Source organism: Doryrhamphus excisus, linkage group LG8 (genome assembly GCF_037039965.1).
Source record: "Doryrhamphus excisus strain RoL-2023G ecotype Guam linkage group LG8, RoL_Dexc_Guam_v1.1, whole genome shotgun sequence".
NCBI lineage: Eukaryota > Metazoa > Chordata > Actinopteri > Syngnathiformes > Syngnathidae > Doryrhamphus > Doryrhamphus excisus.
Genome location: NC_136364.1, coordinates 15,083,962 through 15,108,978, shown reverse-complemented (window position 1 = coordinate 15,108,978; position 25,017 = coordinate 15,083,962). Strand labels below are relative to the sequence as shown.

At 37.8% G+C, this 25,017-nt stretch overlaps 1 protein-coding gene and 1 long non-coding RNA gene across 3 annotated transcripts in view; one reads left to right on the top strand and one right to left on the bottom strand.

Annotated features, from left to right (window-relative positions):
- Positions 1–4,285: 4,285 nt before the first annotated feature.
- Positions 4,286–25,017, top strand: part of LOC131134932 (zgc:153039) — a 44,235-nt gene continuing 23,503 nt past the window's right edge. Inside the window, exons 1-8 of one of the 2 annotated variants that reach the window (XM_058080644.2) lie at positions 4,286–4,370; positions 4,614–4,789; positions 7,303–7,437; positions 8,431–8,568; positions 8,733–9,050; positions 9,199–9,306; positions 9,389–9,500; positions 24,364–24,521. In XM_058080644.2, coding sequence (XP_057936627.2) covers positions 4,366–4,370; positions 4,614–4,789; positions 7,303–7,437; positions 8,431–8,568; positions 8,733–9,050; positions 9,199–9,306; positions 9,389–9,500; positions 24,364–24,521 — 1,150 coding nt within the window. In that variant the 5' untranslated portion in view covers positions 4,286–4,365. Of the gene's footprint in view, positions 4,790–7,302; positions 7,438–8,430; positions 8,569–8,732; positions 9,051–9,198; positions 9,307–9,388; positions 9,501–24,363; positions 24,522–25,017 lie in introns of both variants that reach the window. The other variant, XM_058080643.2, reaches the window with a different exon arrangement.
- Positions 19,957–25,017, bottom strand: part of LOC144899664 (uncharacterized) — a 121,053-nt gene continuing 115,992 nt past the window's right edge. Inside the window, exon 3 of the long non-coding RNA XR_013627995.1 lies at positions 19,957–20,139. This is a non-coding gene — a long non-coding RNA (uncharacterized LOC144899664). The remainder of the gene's footprint in view (positions 20,140–25,017) is intronic.

The window sequence follows — 25,017 nt, the reverse complement described above, 5'->3', positions numbered from 1 at the left end:
CTACACAGTACAAATCTATCTGATGCAATGGATTTATTCTTAATTGATTCTTGGTTTGATTTATTCATGTTTAATATATACTTTTTTAACTATGAATTCTTTTAAGTAGGTTACACAAATCTGCAAAAAGTTCATATTAATCAAAAATTACAAGTTTCATAAACTGAAAAGACAGATAATGCAACTGGCAACTTTTAAGAACATTTTAAGTTAACTATACTTATACCTATTAATTATTTTGAGCATTCGGATTTACAGTGTCTTAAGTTGTATGTAAACTATGTTTTTAAGTTAATCTTACTTAATATAGCCATAGTTCAATTTAAGCAAAACATATTAGTTAAAAGTACTCAAAATGGAACAACATGTTAAATGAACTTGACATGATTAAGGTATTTTTTTACGAACTTTCGGTATGCATAACATTTATTTAAGTACTTTGAACATTCGGGTTTACAGTGTATTGTCATGAGCCTGGCTCGGTTGGTTTTGCTACCATTCTATTCTCTGTGTAGGTAGGCCCCCGCCCCTCCACCCTGCCCATCATCATCAGACCATTATTAGCCTGGTGTTTGCTACACCCTAGTGAGGATAAGCGGCATAGAAAACAGATGGATGGATGTTTGCGACATGCAGACGGTGGACAGTCTTCTGTTCTGTGCCCTTTGCCCTTCTTTGCATTTTTGTGTAGCATCGCCCTAGCTTGTGCTGTGATTATTTTGTTACACTTTGACCCAACCTAATGTTGCAGACATATTGTTTTCATTATTTTGCTTCCAGCCTGTATTCAGTCAACCTGTGTGCTAATTTTGTTGTATTAAACTTCACTTCCATCTGGTTTGGGGTCCAAACATACAGCCACGCTCCCCTTGTGACAAATTTGCTGTCAGGCATAAGCTAATGAAAAATGACCTGCGAGGGGTGCTACTGCAAACTATGACCATAAATGTCATGTAGAATAATAGTGAGCATTAATAACAGAGATGTTTTTGATGCTGTTTGCATGAAAAGTGCATACAAAAACTCACATTGTGCTGTTTCGTCATCTGCAACCACAGAGTAGATTCCCCCCTGACAGTGACAGTGGAGCAATTCATTAAATACAAATATTCAATATACTTCAATTAATTAATTGAAAGAGTGAGACCTCTTACTTGCATATGTTGTGGTGGCTGTCTGCCATGGTCAGACTTAATAGTGGGATATTTTGGGAGACAGGACAAAGCAGACGCCCACGTCTTACAGGGCAGCTCCACGTCATACCGACACAGTGGACACAACACAGAGCAGCTCAGATGATGGCGGGAGGGTCGGCGGGACCTCTTTGCCCTTTCGGCAGATATACAGTGCATGCACATGATGTGAGAGCACGGGAGAATCAGGGTGACATTATCATTTCTATTACAAGCAGCACATTCGGAGATCTCCTGCACACAATCTGAGTCCTTATTTTGAGGTTTCTTTTCTTGACTTCTTCTGGGACAAAAAGTTAGTCCAGACATGGTGATGATGAAATAAATTCAACTCCCTCATGTCTTCTTCCGTCAAAAAGGCTGGAAAGGAAGTAATTTTGTCCACATCGGATGTTTAGAAAAAAGCAAAAATATGAAAAAAAACACCCTCCAATAATTCCATTTACTGTGTGAAAGCGTGACTGTGTAAGTCACAAGGCCTCAGGCATCACTGAACGTACTCCTCATCTTTTTTGTCAAGAAGACATCTCATGCTTTGGTATAGAGAGATATCCAGCTGTGGCAAAAATGACAAAATTCACGTTTGTTCCTCCTCAGGATAAGACTATTGGCTATCGATACGATTGCAGGATGCAAAGCAGATGTTGTGCTAGTAACTCACTTGTGTCCAAGATGACTGCGGTGGCTGAATTAGATAGAATGGCCTGTGAGCTGGTAAAAGACAAGAAGGGGGTGGTCGTGACAGAGGAGTGCAGCCTTTGAAAAGGCACTTACTGCTTGGTGTTGCTACGGTAACGGCTCTTCCCTTAGAGGAGGGCAGCCCTACAGGATTATGAGCTGCAAGGATCTGTCTGGCATGAATCACATTTGTGTGGGTGTGGGTGTTCATTTTGTAAAATGGACACTACACTAGTCTGACTAAATGGCCCCAAAATGCTAGAAACCTCCTCCCGCTTAGTATTTTAGGTAGTCGAACTGAAAATACATACATCAGAGTTGTTTGTGCTGATGTGCAAAATGAGACAGTTTATTGTGGAATATCGCATTAAATCTAGGCAATATAGATAGGGTCGTTTCGAAGAAGATGGCAAGTTGCGTCAAATCAAACATATTTTACTGTAGCACAACCAGTGGAGTCATTACACCTATTCCCCCTAAAATGTTCTTAAGCCACCCTAAATAATTTGATATTTTTTATTGATTTTTTTTTGTACAAAAAAAATCTGACAAATTTCATATAATAGAGCAAAAGCAGGCTAATAAGCAAGCCAATAAGCAAGCTAATACTAGTAGTAGTATTATTACTACTAGTAGTAATAATCAGAGGAAGAATAATGATGATAGTAATAATAATAATAGGCTAATTAATAATATAATAATGATTTTTATATAATTGATCACTGTCCAGCTTGATCAATGGTTTTGCAGTGTAGATTGTGTGTACTTGTGTAAATTTAATGGTGGCCTAAAACAATTGAGTATCTCTACTAAATCTGTCCAAAAGTGGGAAAGTTATATCCGGTTCTTGTTCATTATTTGTTTTTTGGATATTTTCATTTTTGGAATGTCTACTACTGCATTCATATTTTATGCATCTCCAGGGGGCTAAGCCCCCCCTTGTCCTCAGAACCTAGTGACACCCCTGAGCAGTGGTGTTCGGTAAGGCAATAGGCAGACATCCAAGGAATACAACACAAGAAAAAAATACAGTTATTGGGGAAAATGAACATAAAAGGCAAGAGAAAAATATTGCTTCTATTATACGAGTATCAATATCAATAAAAGGAACATTACACTTGTTTGTTTATTTTAACATCATTACAGCCCAGCCTTTAGTCAGGAAATCCCACTTTTGTAGTCACCATCACACTCTTATTATTTGTTATTTACACAACTATTAAGCTAGTGAACCAGTTAGCCTTGAATTTATTTCTTCTGGACTCAAATGGTGTGGCGAAGGACAAAGTAAGAAGCCACAAGCGTACCACTTCCACACAGAATGGGAGGAGAACCTTCATCACTCTGTCCCCATGGATGGCGACATGGAGTGCAAGGTGGGGTAAAGTAATAACAATGGATGTATCATCCATGTAACATTGCTGCTGCCCAGTGGACAGAATACTACATATCACTTGCATTTCAATATGTTTTGACTAATAATAAACCAGTGTACCATGAAACAGCAATCATTTATTAATTTCTGAAAATAGCACAGGATATACAGTAGCAAGGAATGATAATTGAAATGTGTTATTGCAATAAAATACCAAACTGTATTGGTATTTTTGTTCATTTAGTCATTTTTATACTTAAAAGTGCTTACTTTAGGCAGAGTGTTTAAAAAAACTAATAATAGGCCATAGCCAACCACAAACCAGCCATTAATATATTTTTGAAAAAACTTGATAGAGTGAAGCTGCTAAAAACTCTACTTTATTCAAAGCGTGAAATGAGGAGGGATTATTGTAATTGTTGAATGTTATGTTTGATTAATTCCTGACTTACAAAAGGTTGCCTGGCCTGGTCACTCTTTGTAAGTTGGGGCATTTGCAGAATATTGTAGTTAAATAAACAAACAAAAAAACAAAAAGAAAAAATAAATGAAAACAATATATTTTCCATATTGTTCTCATATTTCCAATATTTTCTCCAATTTTTAATTAGATATTTCCCCCTTTTACACAAAAAAGCTGTGTTCGGACTGGAAAGTATTTGGCGTCCAAATACTGTGTATTGATTGGTTAGAACAAAACACGTGAACCTGCAGCAGACTGGAAGCACGGTTGCCGCTGAAAACACTCGGATTTGAGACTATAGTGAAGTACCATAAATAGACCAATAACACCGGAAATGGTTGTTTCCGCTCAACGGTTTTTTTATCATTGTTTATCCAATAATTACGCTGTTATTGGAGTTAATTTATAACATGGAAGTAAGGAAGTAGACAAACTGCTGCCTACCCGTTCAAGTAACTTTATTTAATACACTATTCTGTGTGTAATATATTTTAACTCTTGTCTTTTATTTTGAATCTCCGGAAATACTTGGCGTGGCATATTTTTGAGGGGTTGTGCATCACATGACACTTGCCTGCCACAGACAATCGATATACGGAGAAATAGCCAGAACTGCAGTACATTGATGGACTTGTACTCGACTTTTGAAAGTATAAATGAGGTTCGCTGAAGTTAGAATATACAACATATACTTTATCTCCTGGCGTCGCTGTTTAAACTTCCTTGTATTTTTGATGGGCTAATCACCAGGACATGTCACTGATTAACTTTGGTGATGAAAGGTTTATAGCCGTGTTATGCCGTGAAATCAGTCAGTGAGATATTGAGAAGAAAAATAATTGTTCGTGAAGTTTTTCAAAATGTCAGAGCGTACTCCGCTTCTCCACTACCGTCTCTCCACCAGCGTCAATGAATCCGAGCTGCGGGGTCCTTCAGCCGGTCAGGCCTGGGAGAAGCCCCCGGTAAGTCCCCGGCAGCGGTTCTCCCATCCGAAGCAACCGAAGAAACTATCCACTTTCTTCGGTGTGGTCGTCCCCACGTTGCTGTCAATGTTCAGCGTGGTTGTATTTCTGAGAATAGGTGAGTTTTGATAGAGGAATCAATTCAGCACTGTTATTTTTTATGAACTTGATGTTGAGTTGTGAGATTTGATGCTTGCGTGAAGTATGGGGGTCCAAAGTGCGGCCCTGGACCATTTCCCATCCACAGATAGATTTTTATTGGCCCTTTGCATATCTTATATGTGTTATACTTCCCGTACACCTGTACTTCCTGTTATGACTGGGTTTTTATTTGTGTGTCTTTTACCAACTTTAAATTTAAAGTAAAATTTTCATAAAGTACATTATTTTGGCGGCCCTCCTGGCCGGCTTTCGGTTTTGCTTACATTAGGATTGGTAATGCTGTTACCAATGTGACTTTTTTTTAATGTTCTGATATCATTTTCAATTGCAACGCTTATTAAATGGACGTCTATTTGCCATGTTGTTTATATTAATACTCAGAATAATAACAATAGCTTGTACTTCAGATATTTGTAATTTGGATTCTTAAGTAACGTGTCGTGTGTGCACCTCAAAGTCCACAAATAAAATGTGTAAGTCTATCTGATGACTTTGTGTTCTTGGACCGGAACACTGAAGTGGTCAGTAATTTCTCACAACAGTTTTGGAGTTTAATCCTCCTTGTTAGCCCTCCTCTTACACACATTATTGTAGGACTTGTTTGAGTGGTTTAAGGAAGGGTGTAATTTCCCCTATTTTCCCTTATTTCTCTTATTTTCTGGAAAACATATTTTTTCGAAATGCAAATGTCGACAGGTATGCCCACCGTGTCCATAAAAGTATATGCTCAGGCGTTGTGACCAATTATGCAAATTAGACAATGATGGCATGCAGCCTTCCTGCAACTCAAACAATTGTAACACTGAACTTTACTCTTACACTTTTATGTAAGATCTATGGTCAGTTTTGTAATGTAACTACACCCACACATTTATAGTCTCTCCAAAAGGTGATTAAAAACGAGGCTTGAAATATTCTGCTTTGAAGTTCAACATTTTTCACCTAAAACTGATATCTGTGTTTTGAGAACTAGGTTTTACTCGTGTGAAGCTAGAAATCATTTTCCATGACATTGCAAGGTTTCACATTATCGCTATAAAAGCATGCAAAAAGGACTCAGACAACCATGGAGACATTTACTGTATATTTATAGTCTTTCTGTATTCTATTGAGCTAGTGTGTCAGTCTTCTAGTACTACCACCAAGTAAGTTCCTACCCCCACCTCAAGTCTCGTGAGATGTCAGCTGCTGCACCGCATACACACTCACATACACAGTAGCGTCTGTGTACGACTTAAGACCACACCGTCACAGGTTGCCCTGCACAGGACTTAACAATGGTTTAATTGTTAATGGAAGTTGTTGTTTTACATGTCAAGCTATAATGCTGTGTATAGAGTGTATGTATCCATTTCACACTGCTTGGAAAGCTGGCATTTTCACATCTTTATCCCATCTCTGTTCTGTATAAACAGCACCAACAGGGATATTAGCTAAGCTTTGCAGGAAAACAGCAGCAAACTGCATCTGCCATTCACTTCTCCTGACTTGCTGTTCCATATAGTTCCAATAGGAGAAGAAATATTTTGCAGGAACTCTGCATGGAAGATGCTTATCTATCTCAAATTTTGCATATACTGTGTCCTTCAAAAGTGATGGAACATTGAGGCCCTTTAAAAAACATTCATCAAATGAGACCTGTGAATGTGTTTTGTTGTCTAGGTGTGTCCCATTACATTGCTTATTTAATCAATAAATATCACTCAATGTCTATGCTCTGTTTCAGAAGGGGTAGGATACATTTTGCAGTGTAGACTGTATTTAGAGGTGAAAGCAACATGAAAACCAGAGAGCTGTCTGCGGGTGAAAAACAAGCAATTGTGAATCTGAGAGAAGATAAATATAAATAAAAAGTAAATATAAAATAAAAGCTGGAACAGTACATCCCCTGTTAAATTCTCAAATGCTGTTTTTATTGTTATTATTATGAGACAGAAGTTTGGCGCTGGATTCTGGAAGAATTATCATATATTTGTTTGTACATTCACTTTTAAATGTCAACCTTTAAACTTTCCTTATGTATGAGCAAGCCATGGTTTGCTCAATTCACTTCTCAGCCAGTAAACTAACAATTTCATTTGCCGTCACATAACTGTAATAACTCAAGTAATTACACCCGCAATATTCCGCTGTGATTGGTTCATGAGCATAATTGTATGTTAACTCATTCTATTTTTAATTATGTCAACAAATGCATATGTCAATATGAGTCGGTCAACCTTAGGACTGTCCACTGTATAAGAAATTTAGTGTTGGTAAAGGCCCAAAACAGCAGCTCTGTTTCCAAGTGTGAAAATATGTGTGATAGTTTGTTTTTGTTAGTATTGAACTGACGCTTTCAATGTGGTGTGATTTTCAGTTTCTGCATCTTTTTGGTTTTATTCACAAAACGGCCAAAACGTTCAGTTGAGTTTTGGCAGTTACTAATCTGCACGTCTTTTCATCATTTGGTGTATGGTTTGTCCACAGGATTCTTGGTTGGCCAGTCTGGACTGTATCAAGCAATCGCCATGTTCATTGTGGCCTACTTCATAATCTGCATGACTGTGCTGTCGGTGTGTGCCATCTCCACCAATGGTGCCCTGGATGCTGGGGGGGCCTACTGTATCCACCTACATTTTTATGCTATTTAGTGAGGCCTGCAGTTGACCGTCTGTCCTGTCAGTAATGCAGGGAAATACTGACATTTTAAAATATTGACAAAATTATTCCAAAAACGTGGAATCTGACCAATATTGTATGGAAAATGTGCTCTCTAAACTCGCAAGAAATTGAGAATTTGACGTCCCTAATTGTACAAGACGGCCAGCATCAGAGGATTAACTCCATGCATGCGTTTCACTTTTAATTTAGCTTTTTGCTCTTATAGCAACATTAATTCAAAAAGCCGCCAACACAGCAGCCTCTCAGGGATTGCATTGCATGCAGCAGAGTGCCCTAATGCCAGTCAATTTAATAGCCCAATGAAAACGTCATAACTGTCTTTTATTTAATAGTGTATTAAATAAAAAAACCCAAAACAACGGAAAACCAGGACAGAATGTGAAAATGGGACCTTGGAAAAACTGATGTTTTCTGTGACATTCAAAAAAAGAAAGTAATTAAACAAATGTACTAAATCGATGCTAATTAACATTGGAAATCCCATTAGTGATTTTACCTCGCGAAATATGACACTGAGAGGTAGGATGGCACAGTTAACAGCTCGATAACAAACTAATAACTAATAAAAGTTGTTGGCCTTGGTTACTTTCAAATAGCACTACTCAGCATTGTCACCACCTATAGAATATATTAATAGATGCCACTCTGCTGCATTAAAAAAAATTCAAGACCCTTGAAAACATGTTCACGAATTATTGGTACATAAAGGAATTAATCTTTGAGAAAGTATTACAACGCAGTAATAACCAAGAACCAAGTGACAGTGCATACGTTCATTCATTTTTATCTGAAGTCTTCTTACATATGTACATTTGCAGGCTTTCAATCAAAATAAAAGACAATAAAATCAAAATAATACACTTCAGTTGAGCTTTAAGAGCCTAATTTGACTCTTGACGAAACAGAAAACTACCCTTCCTTAACTTTCCTCAGACATGATTAGCAGAGCATTGGGTCCAGAATTTGGTGGCAGCATTGGAATCATGTTTTTCTTGGCAAATGTGTGTGCTTGTGCTCTGTATGTGCTGGGTTTGGTTGAAGCCATTGTTGCCACCTTTGGAGTCCCAGAAGGTAAGTTTCATCTTGATTTGGTTCAATTGTGCCATCATAGGTTGGAAAATGTCATTGTCATATTGGATTTTGCAATTTTGAAATTATGTATTGACATAATCAGACTCTACGTATGATGATGATTCGTATTCACAGTATGGCTTTGTCATGTTATCTTCCCTTAGACGGGGCACTGACGGCGTCTTCGCACCAAGTCCTGCCATCAGGCTACTGGTGGTCTCTGCTTTATGCCACTGCGATTGCCCTGCTGTGTTTGCTTGTTTGCTTGGTTGGTGCTCACATCTACGCCAAGGCCACATTCCTCATCTTCCTAGTGGTCATGTTTGTCCTCGGCACCATCTTCATCAGCTTCTTTGCAGTCGGTCCTCGCACCATCATACTACCTGGTTCTGTTTCCTTCAATCCAATAGTAAATGGAACAGGCCCCACTTCAGCGAACTTTACTGGATTCAAGTTGGATACCCTGCTGGGGAACCTGAGGGGTAAGGCCGAATAGAATGTGTTATTGCAGTCAATGTCATGCAAGGGATTTTATATTATATTGCATTCATAATGGAGCTATAATCACAGAAGATTTTTATTAGGCATGATAGATGGAATGATGACAAGCGCAGCATTTTCTCTTCATAGCCGACTACACTGTGGATTACACAACTGGGAATTTGATGACCTTTGCCACTGTGTTTGCTGTGATGTTTAACGGCTGTACTGGCATCATGGCGGGGTCCAACATGTCAGGTATTTGAGATGCGAGGGTATGTGTCGACTCCTATCTTGGAGACTTACTGACCCGATGAACATACTTCATCCATGTAACTAGGTGATCTAAAGAACCCAAGCTACTCCATTCCACGGGGCACCATCACGGCTGTCATCTTCACCTTCATCATCTATAACCTGCTCAGCGTCCTAGTGGCATGCTCCTGTGACCGGTCAGTAATGTCCACGCACATCTCCCACTCCCCCCAGGCCGCACTTTGGACACACTTGCATGAGATGGGGTTGTAGGACGAGACATGGTGGGTTGTCAAACTAGTGAAGGGAATAGCAGGGGAAAAACTAATATAATAATATGCAAATTAGAGGAGTAAATCTACTCCCATCCCAAACTTTAGGTCATACTGATGGTTTTTTTAATTTACCGTATGCCTTTTACAGACTTTGGCTCAGGGATGAGAAAACAATAAAAATATCTGTGACAGTAGCCATGTCAATATCTGCACCATGTCTGTAGAAGATTGCAAGAAAGGTTTTGTAGGTCTGTTCTGAATATTAAAGTCGTTAAAACAACATTATGTACATAGTCCCTAATACATTTGACACAAGTGTAGAACACTTCTCCTTTAATGCATCCTTTATCTTTCTTCTCTTTCTCCTTTTCTACCCTTCCGTTTCTGGTTGCCAGAGTTTGGTATTCATTAGCGAGTGTTGCTGAGGTGCTAAACTGACATGACAGGGCTATTAAACAGCCCCGGAGATCAATGTTGCCATCATTTACTGTGCAGTACTATCTGCCTGCTATATACACATTCATTGAAAGGAGACCACGGTAGATTCAGCTCCAGAAACATTCCCTTCGCTCTTAAATTGCCATTGTTTACATGTATTATACATATCTACTGTACACTGCTTTGTAATGATTTACCATCATATATTAACTCGTGCCACCAAATGCATGTGTTTACTGTGGACTATCTTTAATAATAGTAGTATTTTGTGCTTAACTGTTGCTTTAGTCAACCCTGTCTGATGCACATCCTTTGCCTGCTTTAGCTTCCACATGCCTTCACTCCACTCAAGAAATGTGCCAGGTTGATGATAAAGCAGAGAAGACATAGGCAAATGTGGAGCGTGAAATCCTTTTTAATGCACCGTATGAGTCTGCTTCTCAGTTAACTCGCAATGGAGTTTTTCAGTGTTTTTAGTGTAATTGGAGCTGAACCCAATTGGACAGATAATAACAACTATCTCTATTGAAGTGACTATATAATAATTTCACAAAAGCACTTGTAGTAAGAGGGACTTTCCTTTTGTGCTTGACATGGTTCAGCCAAAATTTAAGACAAAGGAGAAGAAGTTCTTGCATTTGTTGGGCAGATTGCTTTATCTTTCTTTGAGCACGATTCCTGGTGTTAAAATCCTGTTGTGCATTGAATTGCACTCCCGTCCATACAATGGCCTGTTGTACACTCTGATGAAAAAAAGTCATGAGACAATATTTGCCATATAATGCTGAAGAATGCTCTCAATGAGTTGCAGGCACTATCTGGGGAATGGGGAGCCAATAGCAATAGTGTTTTCTTAAAGGGGACCTATTATGCTTTTTCGACTTTTCTGACCTATAAATATAGTTTGAATGTAGTATCCTGGTGTTAAACGATGCCAAAGTCTGGAAATTTAGAAGTGACCCCTGAAGGCAATTTCGCTTTCAGAACATCTCCACAGCGTCAGCTCTGGTAACTTAGTGGAAAACACTTTCAAAGGTTTCACGGTTCCACTATCCACTCAATTTGGAACAACCGCCACCAATAAGAAACCATTACACTTCATATCAGTGAAACAAAAAGGCATCACACATTTCCACCATATTTGACTAAACTCCAAAATCATCCCTTTTCAAGAATTAAACAAGTTCCAAGTTTTAATATCTCCAGCATTTACAGCTTAAATCAACTATCCTATCCCAAATTAAAACACACTGAACTCACAAAACCCAAACAAGCATCATAGAGGAATTTTTCTCCAACATAGATAAACTACTCCCAAGCTTATACTATACATTACTGAACACCACTGACACTTCAATAGCCCTCCCAACTGTAAAGTGGGAACAGGACCTTTCCATCACACCAAACACTGAATTCTGCCCCCAAATATTTAAAAACAACTTCAGTCACCGCAAAAAAATGACAAAAATCTAAATGTTCAACTCAGGTCCTCATTGATATGTTTTTAAGTTGCCAACATCTTTTGCAATTGCACAAAATGTCCAAAAGGTGGCAGTCATGCTTTCTTACAAATTTGCTCTGCTTCACTCAAGGAGAAGATTTAAAGTGACAAACAAATCTTAAGTCTCATTTAAATTGCTATCCCGCCACAAATTGTTGTTCTGCATCAACGCTTTTAGAGGCAAAGCAGTTAAGAATGCGTTTAAGAGAAGGTCAGGGCGGTTTGATAATAACTATTGGAGATGATTGTGGTGTATAAAGGCACATTTTAAATATAAATAAATAATTGCCCAGCTATGTTGGTGGGGAACGACAATAGCAGCAGCAGAGATCAATATTACCAGGTCTCACTGTAATATGACATCACATGAGAGGTGGTTAAGAAGAGATAAACTGGCCTGGACTATTCCACGTTATGAATCTCCAACTAATCCTAAAAATCTGACAAACAATAAATCAAGTTTAATTTCCTGTTCTGTTTTATCTGTACTCTCTAAATCAGGTCGGCATGTCAGAACAGGCCAATCTTTGCATTTGTCACACATTTGGAACATAAAGAATATTTTCAGAAGCAATAATGCAACTTTGTTATGACATTTCCACACCGATAGGCTTGTTGTATGTAACACAGGAGACCAATGAATTATTTCTATCATGTTTTTTTTTCCCAACAAGATAATGTATATGTATGCCTCATCCCAGTTGGATCTGGAACCAATTGACTGTGATGAGGAGTTACTGTACAGTTGGCTTCTAGGTTGCTAAATAAAATATATTAATATTTTTGTTCATTTTTTAATGATCGCAAGTGATACTCTAGAATGGTAAAATGGACAGTGATTGTGCCGATGAACAGCCCAAAATCTGTCAGAGTAGCTTGTCGGCAATGTGTCAATCTTTTGGGTGTGTGTGTGTGTTTGTGTTTGTTGAGTCAAAGCAACCTATTCATTTCTATGTTATGTTCCTTTCATTATTATGATTATATTTATTTTAAGCTCGGATAATTTTGTGGGGTTGAAGTTTTGGCTCGCTGCTCGGTTCCCCTTTTGCACGGTGTATTTACGGGTGCGTGAAAGCGCACAATAAACAAGTGTTTCCTGACACACCATGTTGTGCTTGGGTGACCTGTGGGCTAATCCACCCTGTGCTCCAGAAGCTTTCAGAAGAACTGACTTGATAATTATATTAGTTTGAATCTGCTGCACTTTCTTTTGTTGCGCTCTGACATGCAGCCTTGTGGGTGTGTGTTCAATCCGCATATCCCTTAAAGCGCCTTTCATCTGCAAATAACACAGACATGCATTTTGATTTTTTAACAAATTCAACTTTTTATTTTTTTACCGCATTACATTTCTGTCATTCTTTCAAAAACCTCCATCTCTATTTTCTGTTTTTTTTACTCACATGCTGTCTTATTGTATTCATTGTAGTTTCACATTTCCCGCCCCTGACACATTATTTTCATAAACATATCTGATCTAAACATTTCTGATTTGCATACATCCAAAACCTTGTCACTGTGTTTCTTATTGCAAAAATGTTGTCACAGGAAAATCTGCTGGTAACTCCAAAATATACAAGAGACAAAACAATTCTTGGAGTAATGAGGGACAATTCAATAAAACCTGCATCTTGCATGCAAGAAGACAAATCAATACAACTTAACTCATTTGAACCCAGCCATTTTTCACAAGACAACCCCTTCAGTACTGGTCATTTTAGACGTTTTTCTTTCAAGGCACAAAGAATATTGTGTTCTATGGCTATAGACACATGGAACCTACCAAAAGCAAGATCAGACTCTCAGACTTTCATCAGAAAAAAAACGTTTTTTCGACCTTTTCCCGTTCTTTAGTAATCAGGAGTAGAACATAGGGAAGTTTCAGGAAAATATCAGTTGCCAACTACAAAAGGGAGAAAAGATTTTTGTGAAAATGTACATTTCAAGGATAACTAACTTTCAAATATAACGTGAGCTATTTACAATTTTCACACATGGAAGTGAACTATGTGAGTTGGAACTGAATTACGTGTGCATGCGCATTCGTTGGTCTGTGTGCGTGGGTGTGTGTGCATGCATGAAAATTTCCACACAGTTTTTTATAAATGTTTATAAATGTTATAAATGTTTTCCTGTCATATGTGTTTCCCTTTATGATGCACTTCCACCACTTAGTGGCTGTTTTTATGGCATTAAAATTGCTCTCAAACCTACATCTATTAGTGAGGAGTTGCATCATCACCTCCTTTAACCTCCCACGCAAAAAAAAAAGTAAAATATGTATAAATACGTTGTTGGGCTTGGGCTTTAGGGTTTACAAAAACATAACTACGTTGTTGGTATTGAATGAGTTTATAAGATGGCTTCTAGAAAAAACTATTCATGCTAAAATTTTAATGTGGAAACCACTTGTACGAGGGAGCGGGTGAAGGATAGAGAAGATGAAGGGCAGACTAACATGCCCAGACACCCAATGACCGAAAGTCATTTGAATGAAACGTATTGAGGAGTTGTTTTGGAGACGAGCGGCCTCTAGCCTTGAGCAGATAATTCAGAGTGATATTAATGTGTATCCTTGCAGGATTTCATATTTATGTAAGTGCATAATTATAATGTCAGCAACATCACATGGGATAGTGCAATTACAAACTTTATTTAATCGAGAAATTCCCATCAAAATTGAAGATCGAAGATTTTTGTGACATTAGTTTATCTTAAAAGAGATGTAAAACAATGAGATGAATTCCATCAAATTCATTGTGATGTCAATATCAATGGGGTGAGATGCCCCCAAAGGGAAAATGTACCCATTACATGCAGTCCCTCAGGTTATACACGATTTCCTTTCCTATCTAACCAGGTAAATCACAGATGTTGGTGGAAAAGGGGCTGTTCTTGATTTTCCCACTAGCTCTCCTCTACAGAGATTCCTGTCACTTCTGCCTTCTTTAGTTCTCTTGAAAAATGAATACTACCAGGGTGCCAGCCCAGGCCCAGTCTTCAGCAACGTCCTGTCTGAATGAAAAGCCTCAGGAGTTGGAGAAGGAGATGGCATGATAATGTGCAGTGGACAGAAAGAAGAAAAAGTCCAATTTGGGTGATGGTTGAGATACTGGCCTTTAAAAATGGTTTGCCAGCCCATTGGTCATGTGTTTTCTGTGATAGGCACCAGGCAGTTTACATGATTTATGTTCACGATGACTGATGAATACCTCATAATCCATCTATGGCAAGCACTAAATATGAATTATAATCTCAAATCTATCTATGTGTTGGGGAGGAAGAATTCAATGACCTTTCATTTACTGATACCCAGTATTGGATGTCTGTATTTTTTCTCAAAACACTTTAAAACACTTCATGAACTGTATTAAGTGACATTCAATGTCTCATTTTACACAAGACTGTTGTACAGTTTTCCTTTTTCACTTTTTTTAAAGTAATCTATTATACTTTTAGACTCATTAGTCTTTTGACACGCATCATTTATATGGTATTAGCGTGATTACTGGAATAGATTTGAAATAGATCAACTTTGTCAAATATGGAAAAGAAATGTAGATTGCCAGACAGCTAGAATTTGTGTGTGTATATGTATACTCATATACACACACAAACACATGCACATACAGCATACAAACATACATTATTCACATATATGTGTATATATGTACTGTATGTACACCCGCACACACACACACATACGCAGAGGCCTTGTTAGTTATTGATTGCATTTAATAATCCTTAACCACAGTCATCTCCCTTGTGAGCACTTATCTTTCGCTTTGGCTTCGTCTCTCTGGCTTCTACAATTCCCTCTTGCTTCTCTTTTACTTTCCGCCTCTAGTTTATCTGTCTGTATCTCTTTCTTGCTCCCGGAGTACCTCAGCTACACTTTTTAAGTACCTACAAGGTCATGGTAAAGTGGGGTTAAAGATGAACACTAAATCCCAGCAGTAAAGGATGTAGGTCTATGCTAGTGCTAGTGCTAGTGCCTTCGTTTGTCTGTAAATGATTCAGTGGTCTTTTGGAGGCTTGATATCATTGAAGACGCCATTCCAGATACTGCTGCGGTTGTGGTGCAATAGTTAATCAATGATTAATTGATTATTCAATTAATCAACAGCTGTTTTGGTATTTGATTCACCAGTCTTTATTTGAAATGGAAATATCCTTGTGAATATTTTTTAATTGCCTTAGCAGAACTATTATCTTTGTGTTTTGGGCAAAATAACATATTCACACACATCGGCTTTGACTTTGGAAAACAGTGATCACGATTTTGACCTGTTTTCTGATGTCTACCAGATATACCAAACCACTAGCTTTTTGTGTATGGTCCATTGTAGGGCCTAATCATTCATTCATTAATTTTTTACCGCTTTTCCTCACGAGGGTTGCGGGGGTGCTGGAGCCTATCCCAGCTGTCTTTGGGCGAGAGGCAGGGTACACCCCGGACTGGTCACCAGCCAATCACAGGGCACATATAGACAAACAACCATTCACACTCACATTCATACCTATGGACAATTTGGAGTCGGCAATTAACCTGGCATATTTTTGGAATGTGGGAGGACACCGGAGTACCCGGAGAAAACCCGGGGGAGAACATGCACACAGAGATGGCCGAGAGTGGAATTGAACCCTGGTCTCCAAGCCTTTGCTCAATTAATAGAAACAACAAGTTTCAGATCAATTGACCAAGAAATGAATTGTTATGCAGTTCTACACTGCAGTGTAATGCGTCACACAAATTTTGAGCTTTAATACAGACGCTCGATATTGGCTGTCTTACCAATATCCAATATTATCCAGCACTTTGTTATTGATGCAGATCCAGTATCAGCAGCAGCTCTTATGTCAAAGTAATGTTGACTAATGGACACATTATGCTTCTTTTACTTTTTACGTTTCTGTTAAATAAGTCAAATAAGACCAATACTGTAATATGCAAGTTATAGAAAAAGTACCAACATTCTGTGTGTGATTACGACAATTTTTTGTGTGATATTAGATTAGAAGTATTGACTCCCCTGTCCCAGTTCTTTATGTCTTTATGTTTATTTCTTATTTTTTATGGTGTTTTCTGTGTGATTATTTTGATTTTCCGTTTTCCCATTTGCTTTGCCGTCCCTGGAAGGGGCATGCAGCAGTACCCGCCATTAGTAGTCAGCTAGACTACTTTGGTGGAGACGCATTACACACAAAGAGCAAAACATAACACTTCATCACACAATCATTGCTAATTAAATATTTACAATCCAAAGGCCAAACGTGGGTATAATTCCACCACAGCTACAGTCTACTGAGCTGGTTACTCCGTGGAGCTCGCATTTAAAACACATGCAGCTGAATGCAATTAGCCACATCTTATTTGTCTTTGTCAGCAGGCAGCATTTGCATCTGTCTTGTGCCTTTGCGGTTGCTTTGTCGATATAGTCAAAATTGCAGAAAATATTTTTCAGCATTTTCAGTAAAAATGTCCTGTTTATGAGCAAGTCTCTGATGCTTTTGATTTACCAGGCAGGTCTTTGGTTTAGCATCTATGTGATTGCTCTGCATCTTTTTTTTTTGCAGATGTATGCATTTTTGTACACAGCGCTCATTTTGATACTTGCATACTGAATATGCTTTTAGACTTCTACAGGTAAGCATTTTGGACTATGCTCCTGTGTCAAGGCACCAGCGTACACCACACCGGCTCACACCTCCCCTCTTCCTTATTGGGGTCTGACGTAAATCCAATATGATTTTAGCTGTCTGCCGCCATCTTGGCTGGGCTAACTAGCAAACCACTTCTCCCAAAACAGTGATATGATGAATGAACTAACGAACGAACAATACTCAGTTATGTACTTTATGTAGTTTACTTGTAATGTAGTAAGAAAATAGCTGTAGAATTCAATCGCTGTGTAATAATTCACCCCAGAAGAGACTTTAACGAAAACCACTGCCACACAGCAGACATCACTCCTACTCCTTGCTATTTTAACATGTACTGTTGTTGAGATCATGTGGACTTTATTCTGCTGCTGCTGGATAGAAATTCCATTTATTATTAAGACTGATTCTTTTCATAATTGGTAATCTTCTAACTATCTAATAATTCTATTTTACATGTTTTTATTTCCCAATTGGTGATTGGTGGGTAGTGTTTTATTTTTGTTTCTTTACTTCAAGAAAGTTCATATTCATATTGTGGCTGCAGTTTGCAATTCACAGCGTGGTTGTATGTGACCATGCCATAATTGAAGCAATGTTACTTGGTCTGCTGAGACAGATTTTGGTATTCTTGGGGGTAATGGAACGCACCAGGAGGTGAAACGCACCCGGTTTACAAACCCAACAACCGATTTGGACCAGAGAAAGCAAACTTGAGGTGTGAAATCACCCAGAGAAAGTCATAAGATGGACTTGCATCTTCCAGAAAGTGGGTGTATTGATTTACATAACAATCATTTTCATATGGTAGAGAGAACAATGATCACGTGATCATTTCACTTGTGGTCGCTATAAGCTGGAACCATGTCTCAGTAACAAGCTCTCATCCCATTTCAGCATTAATTGGAGACACTGAAACCTTTTTCTCCAGAGTCATTAAACTAGATGATTCAGATGTTTGTTTTTGTGCTGAGCCACTGCGCATGTATGCAATGAGACCACGGGACGTGCAGCAGAATGATCCTGCTTTATATCCTAATGTATTTCGGGAAAAATTCACAGTGGAGTTTTCAACAAATTATCTGAAATAGATTAATCATGGATGGGAAAAAAAACATGACTGAAATAATGAATAGTAGTGGTAAATAAAGGACCTGGAGGATGGAATCAGATTTGAGTTGTTTAGCTTTAAATCTTCTCTACTCTAAGCGAGCTGCTTTAATCTGTCACTCCCACTCTCTCCTTGATTTCCCTTCATTTCACATGGATGAGCCAATCAATAATTACTCTCCAGGCCCACAAGCATACTCACAGTTATGAGAAATATTCTATTGGTTATGAAATGTACAAGTTCTGAGAACAACTACCGTCATCTAATACGTTAACAGTCGCACTGTCTCATTGTATCCGTCAACCATCGACATTCGTAGTCACAGTCACTGTACGTTTTTATTTGAAATAGTTTGCAAATGTAAGGCTTTTGAAGATTTATATTGCTATATAAGCCTCTTGTCATCCAGCCTGTGTACCGCAGAACAATGGAGCGGGGGCGCATAGACTTGCAGTATGTTGATTTATCGGCTCATCTATTTATTTTTTTAATTGTTCAATAAATTGATACATCCATTATTATGGCAGGCCTAGTCTTAGTATTATTCTGAGTTCATTTTGGAAGTTTTTTTACTGTATAAAAAACCACAGTGGTGATTCAAGCAAAGATGGTCTTCTAAAGACATAAAAACATGCAGCTTACCATTTGTGTGTGTGTACTCAGATCTGTGAGTGGAGTTAACAGTACCTAATCGAAGCATAATGTGAAGTATTCAGTGGACCTGAAAGTCGACGTGATAAGCGTCTTAATTACATCAGAAAGCCTGCAAGAAAGAACAAACTGCAATGGAAACTGCGATTGTGAAAAGGCAGTAAACAGTAAACCGCATTTTGCAACTGGAACATGATGAACAAAGTTACATTAAAGAACATTCTTCTTACAGTTCTTGTGTTTACCGAATGATTGGAATAAATACAGGAGTATTAACAGACAGAGATTTATTATATTATACAGTACAGTATAATATACTAGAGCCCGGACAATATGGGATAAAAAATAGGAAATAAAAGATGCGTCACATTACTAGACTTAATACAAGGGAATTAAACACAATGAATTAACTTTCATTTTTTAGCTCACATGGGCACAAGTTATACAACATTAAAGCACTGTAGTATGTTTTCTAAACGTAAAACTAAAACTTGATTGTTCTCCTAGACAGCACAGCATGTAGTGTTATATTGTTTTATAAATTCACAGCTTTCTATTGTGTAAAAAAATGCATTGTGTTTTGCGTTTTGTGTCCTTTTTTCTGAATTTACCACAGTGTCATCTTATTACAACTTATTAGAGCTGCAACAATTAATCGGTTCATTCGATTAACCAATTAATCGACAACTATTATGGAAAAAAAATAAAAAAATAATTGACTGATTGATCACTATCAAAATATGTGTTAATTGCAGCCTGAAATAATTTATTTATAATTATTTTATAAAATATATTTCATCATATATTGTATACCAGGGTTGGGCAAACTTTTTGGCTTTTTAACAAAATTGTCCGGGGACCAGACTATATATTTGATACATACAAACTGTTTTACGCTTACTGTTTTACGGGCTGCAATGGTGCCCAGCGAAGCCACAAGACAAATATAAAAAACAATAAACAAGGAGAGCTTAGCAAAAGACTAGCTCTTACAGCAAACTTAAAGAGTCCCACAATGACAAAGAATGTTTCATGCATGAGAAGTTGGGAAGTTGGGAAAATGAGACACGACTCAAACTGAGGAACAAGCTAGCAACTACGAACGACTGGAGCTTAACTTGAGAGCTCTGGTGATTAACTTAAGTGGCTGCAGGTGTGACTCCTGGCTCCACCCAGGATCAGGTAACAGGATCAGGTGTCTGTAACAGAGGAGAACAGCAGAGGTCAGCAAAAACCACACAGCAGTCACAAGAAAAAGAATGTGACAATATCCACTGTGATTTTCTTTTATTTTCTTTTAAATTATTCATTTAGAAAAACTTTTTGGATTGTGTATGCATACAGATGTTTTATTGGTAACTTTCCGCTTTTGTAGAAAAAACATTGTACATTTGGGAGCAGATTGTTGTGGGCTTTTTTTAGCCATTGGAAAATGGAAAATGTACCGGATGTATTAGGGATGCTCCCATCACGCTTTTATTCCAATATCGATCAGCCATCAGCTGATAGACAACATGGATTAACAGTACTTTTCAATGTATTTATTTATTTCCAATGGCCCCTGGCAAATAATAATAAAATGTATTATTAAAATATTATTATTATTATTAAAATAAACATTTGGGGTGGAATGTCTTTTTCTTTGCCTTTATTAGTGTGAAACAATTCTTGTACTATTTGACCTGGGAACCTGATCAATAATAATTTTTTATCTCAAGACAACAAAATTAATAGAATAAAAAAACTATCTTTATTAAATATAAATCTGTACTGCTTAAATTGAAACAGAATAAATTCAGTGTTCAGATTGCATGGGTCAAACAAAATGTCACATTTGGAGTCTGAAGCCCAGAAGCTAAGTGGATAATTCTAGTCAACGAACAAGCTAGCTCCTGCCAATATAAAATACAGCCAGTGACGGACATGTATGCGAGTAAACAAAGATGCAAGAATAGTCGATCAGAAACAGGTTTGATAAGCGATTGATCAAACATACCAGCATCGATTGGCTCAATACAATAAGTGTCTTTCTAATTTTTATTTGTGATTGAAGGAATAGATGTTTTTATTTGTTCTCTATAAAACATCATTGCATATAGTAAAATCTTAAGTGCCCTTTAATTATTTTTCCATATTGTTAGATATGTTAGAGGGAAATGGATTGATGATGTATGCGTCAAATGTAGCTCATGTTGTGGTGACACAGATTTTGTAACTGTCATGCTCTTAGGAGTACAAATGTCCCATAATGAAAATAAACTGATTTTCTAAGTGAATGTCAGGAAAAGAGAGCAGTTTAGTCTTTTAAAAATAAATGTTAGTTTGAACTAAATGTGTGTGTGTGTGTGTGTGTCTTGAAACACCACAAGCAATTGAGAGGGATCAGGAGAGTGAGGCACTGTAATTCTGTTCTCCGGCTGTGCTGTATTGAAAGGAGGTGGGGAGCCAGCGGTAATCATGCACACCCTGCTGCGGTTTTTCATCTCTGATCTCACTTTCTCCGTGTTGAATGCTGCATCGTGTGCACTTCCAAATACACACACACACATATATATAAAACTCTCTGGAGTGAGTCCCTTCCAGGAACTCATCGTTAGGCACCTTGGTGGAGTAATCATCACTTTGCTCTCCGCATTTTCATTGAAAAGTGTTTTGCCCCTACAATAAATGACACACCACCTTTTAGGCCACTTGATTTTGATCTCCTTATGTAAAAGTAATGCAATCATAATGTCTGTTTAAGGCTGACAGAAGATGGACACCTTCTCCATTCAGGACATTCAATGTGAGATAGTTTCATGTAAGAGAGCAGTGAATGATTTTTATCATTTTCATCTCCCTCTTCCTCAGCGCTCTTGCTACTATTGCCCATTGTTATTGCCCATCAACTAAAAAAGAGCAATGGGCAATATCGTATCATCCACAATAATACCTGCACATTTGTGATTCCGCATTTGTGTCCCTGCAATTAAAAAATATATATATATTTCTTTTAAATTTGTTTGTCCAAAACAAGCCATTTTGTGTGCAGAAAATGCATCTCACTCCCCATGAATCAGTAATAATTTACAAAGATGATAATACAGGGCTGCACAGTGGTCGAGTGGTTAGAACGCAGAGCTCACAGCTTGGAGAACCGAGTTCAAGTTTGGAGTTTGAGTTAATTGGCGACTCCAAATTGTCCATAGGTATGAATGTGAGTGTGAATGGTTGTTTGTCTATATGTGCCCTGTGATTGGCTGGCCACCAGTCCAGGGTGTACCCCGCCTCTTGCCCGAAGACAGCTGGGATAGGCTCCAGCACCCCCTGCGACCCACGTGAGCATAAGTGGTAGAAAATGAATGAATTAATGATAATACATTTACATTTTTATGTCTTTGTGCTTCACTGATGATGTTTTTTCATCAAGTGTTTTGGCACTTGGTTTGGCGGTCCTTCAACGCACCATAGTTGTGTGCTGTGTGATGCCAAAGTTTGTTTGACTATGGAGGTACTAACTCGGCCTCGAAACTTGCAGCAAAGTGAATATAAGTCAATATATCATGGTAAATCGTTACTGGAATTGCACAAATATGAAACCAATACTTCATTCTTCTCTCGTGTCTGATTGGCCTGTTTTTCAATAACAAGAACAGTAAAAAAAAGTAAATACAGTAAAGTCTCGTTATATCGATATTCTCGGGAGTCGGAAAAAATACCGATATAACCGGACTATCCATATATCCGATCCTGCGCCGAACTGCATTAAAAGTGGGCAATAATGCACTCGACATTGTTCTATAGTATAGAACAATGTCGAGCAGCTTAAATCAATCTTTGCTTAAGGATTTCAATATGTGGGGCAGGTTGAGCATGACCTGTGAACCAGGAAGTGCGGGAAACAGTGCTGCGCTCTGGTGGTGGAAGTGTGAAAAATAAAGTTGACGAGAAGCAGCCGTTCGCCGTGTTCTTTTTTTGGTATTGAAATCCTTAAGCAAAGATTGATTTAAGCTGCTTTTGTATCGATATAAGCAGACCAAATTGGCTGGCGGGAGATGAAAAGGGCATCGTAGTAACCGGATTATTATAATAACTGGGTATCGTACTAACGGAACTAATTATATCATAAAAGACTAGAAATTTGCCGGGAAATGAAAATAGTATCTTAATAAGTAGTAATTCGTTATAACCGATATCGATATAACGAGACTTTACTGTATGTCAACATCGAGCACAGGTCGAAATACAGAATATACAGGAATACACAGGAAATATTAAAATTTTATTTTGCATGGCAAACATAACACGAATTCTGATGTCATGAGCACTTTAAATATCCTTGTACACTTCACTGTTTTCCAGGATTGTCAGGAAGGTGTTTTCAAATAGAAGACTAAGACGTGATGTTGCCTTCTTTTTTGGAATCGCTGTCTCTATCTTCCCCTCACTGACAGTTCAACACATGCTTATTAAAAGCATCAGCATATTCATGAGCTATTTAGCATTGAACATTTATAGATGATTGTGGGAGGACATTGGGGTGGAGTTCTCCTGCACTATACAGTATACACTAAACGTAGGAGAAGACTATGTACAAGTGTGCGTGGGTAGATTCTGAGGTTCGAGAGTTCACGAAAAACAATTATAGTTACACAAAACTTTGACTCTAAATATACTGTGGTTAATGTACACCCCGGTTAGCGAAATCTTTGTTGTCAAAAAAACAACATTTTTATGGCCGTATCAATTACTTGACATTGTATAAAAATAGCATAGCACAGTATTGCAAAATAGCAACTAGCACATAAGTTATGTTGTGTGTGAACGTCATGAACGTAAACATAAGATAGACAGTATCAGGATAATGTTACTGCAAGAAGTGGAAATACAAACGTCTTTCACGGCCCACGGAATATTGTGTAGTGGAGTACAGCCAGGCTAAGTGCAGCCAGCAGCATTCGCCATTGCGTCTTCACATTTATCCACTTATTAATTAGAGTGGTGAAGCTAGTGATACAATATATAATATTTGGAACAGACCGTCACAGGACTGATCGTGTTATTGACAATCCTGCTGTACATAAAGTCATTCCCTCATCTTTCCCTCAATCTCTCAACACCTCAATCTTCTCTTTCTCTCTTTACCTCCAGTTACTCTATTGTTGAGGGAGAGCTTAGGACAAAAATGTGTTGACCAGTGTTTGTTTATGGGAAAATAGACTCAAAAGAAATACTGCCCTTGAAAATCCAATGATAAATGCTGGATTATATCCTATCTTTCTGTGTTTGAGGTGAAATGACTTGAGAATATTATATTACCACCGATGCATTAGAAATAAATCTGCCCTGAATAATAAATATTTATTGATTTGGTGGTCTTTCTTCATCTTAAGTGTTTGAGTAACTATCCAATCACTATTGATCGCTTTTTGTTTTCCTTCTAGAGTGTTACTTCAGAAGGATTACAGTTTCCTCAGAGACATCAACATCTGGAACCCTTTTGTTACGGTCGGAGTTTATTCTTCTACACTTTCAGCAGCCATGAGCAACCTCATTGGAGCCTCACGCATCCTCTATGCCTTGGCCAGAGATGACTTGTTTGGTATTTAACTACTACTTCTTTTTCCATGACCACTGCTTAGTTTTGCCAATAAGATTTTCCTGACATACAGTCGTCCAACATTTTTCAGCTTCCCTCTATCATTGTTTTTTCATAAATATGGTGATTAATAAATCACAATAAAATGATGTTTGTTTCTAATATTAGTCAAGGAATGTGTATGTTTATGCATATTTTACATATATTTTAAAGTATAACAATGACTGAATGACTGAACAAAAATACTAATATAAAGCATTCAGAAGATGAATACAAACATGTGATGTTGCATAGCAGAGATGGGAGAAAATGTTTTGCAAGTCTAAAGTGTCAAGTCTTGACCACCAAGTCTTGATTCAACTCTCGAAGACATGAAAGTCAAGTCGGATCTAAAATCGAAAACATTTCGGTCCCCAGGACCGAAAATAATTGAGAACCACATAGCGTAAGTCGCAGCAATAAATAAATAAATAAACCACTGTCCGTTGACCATTGGTAC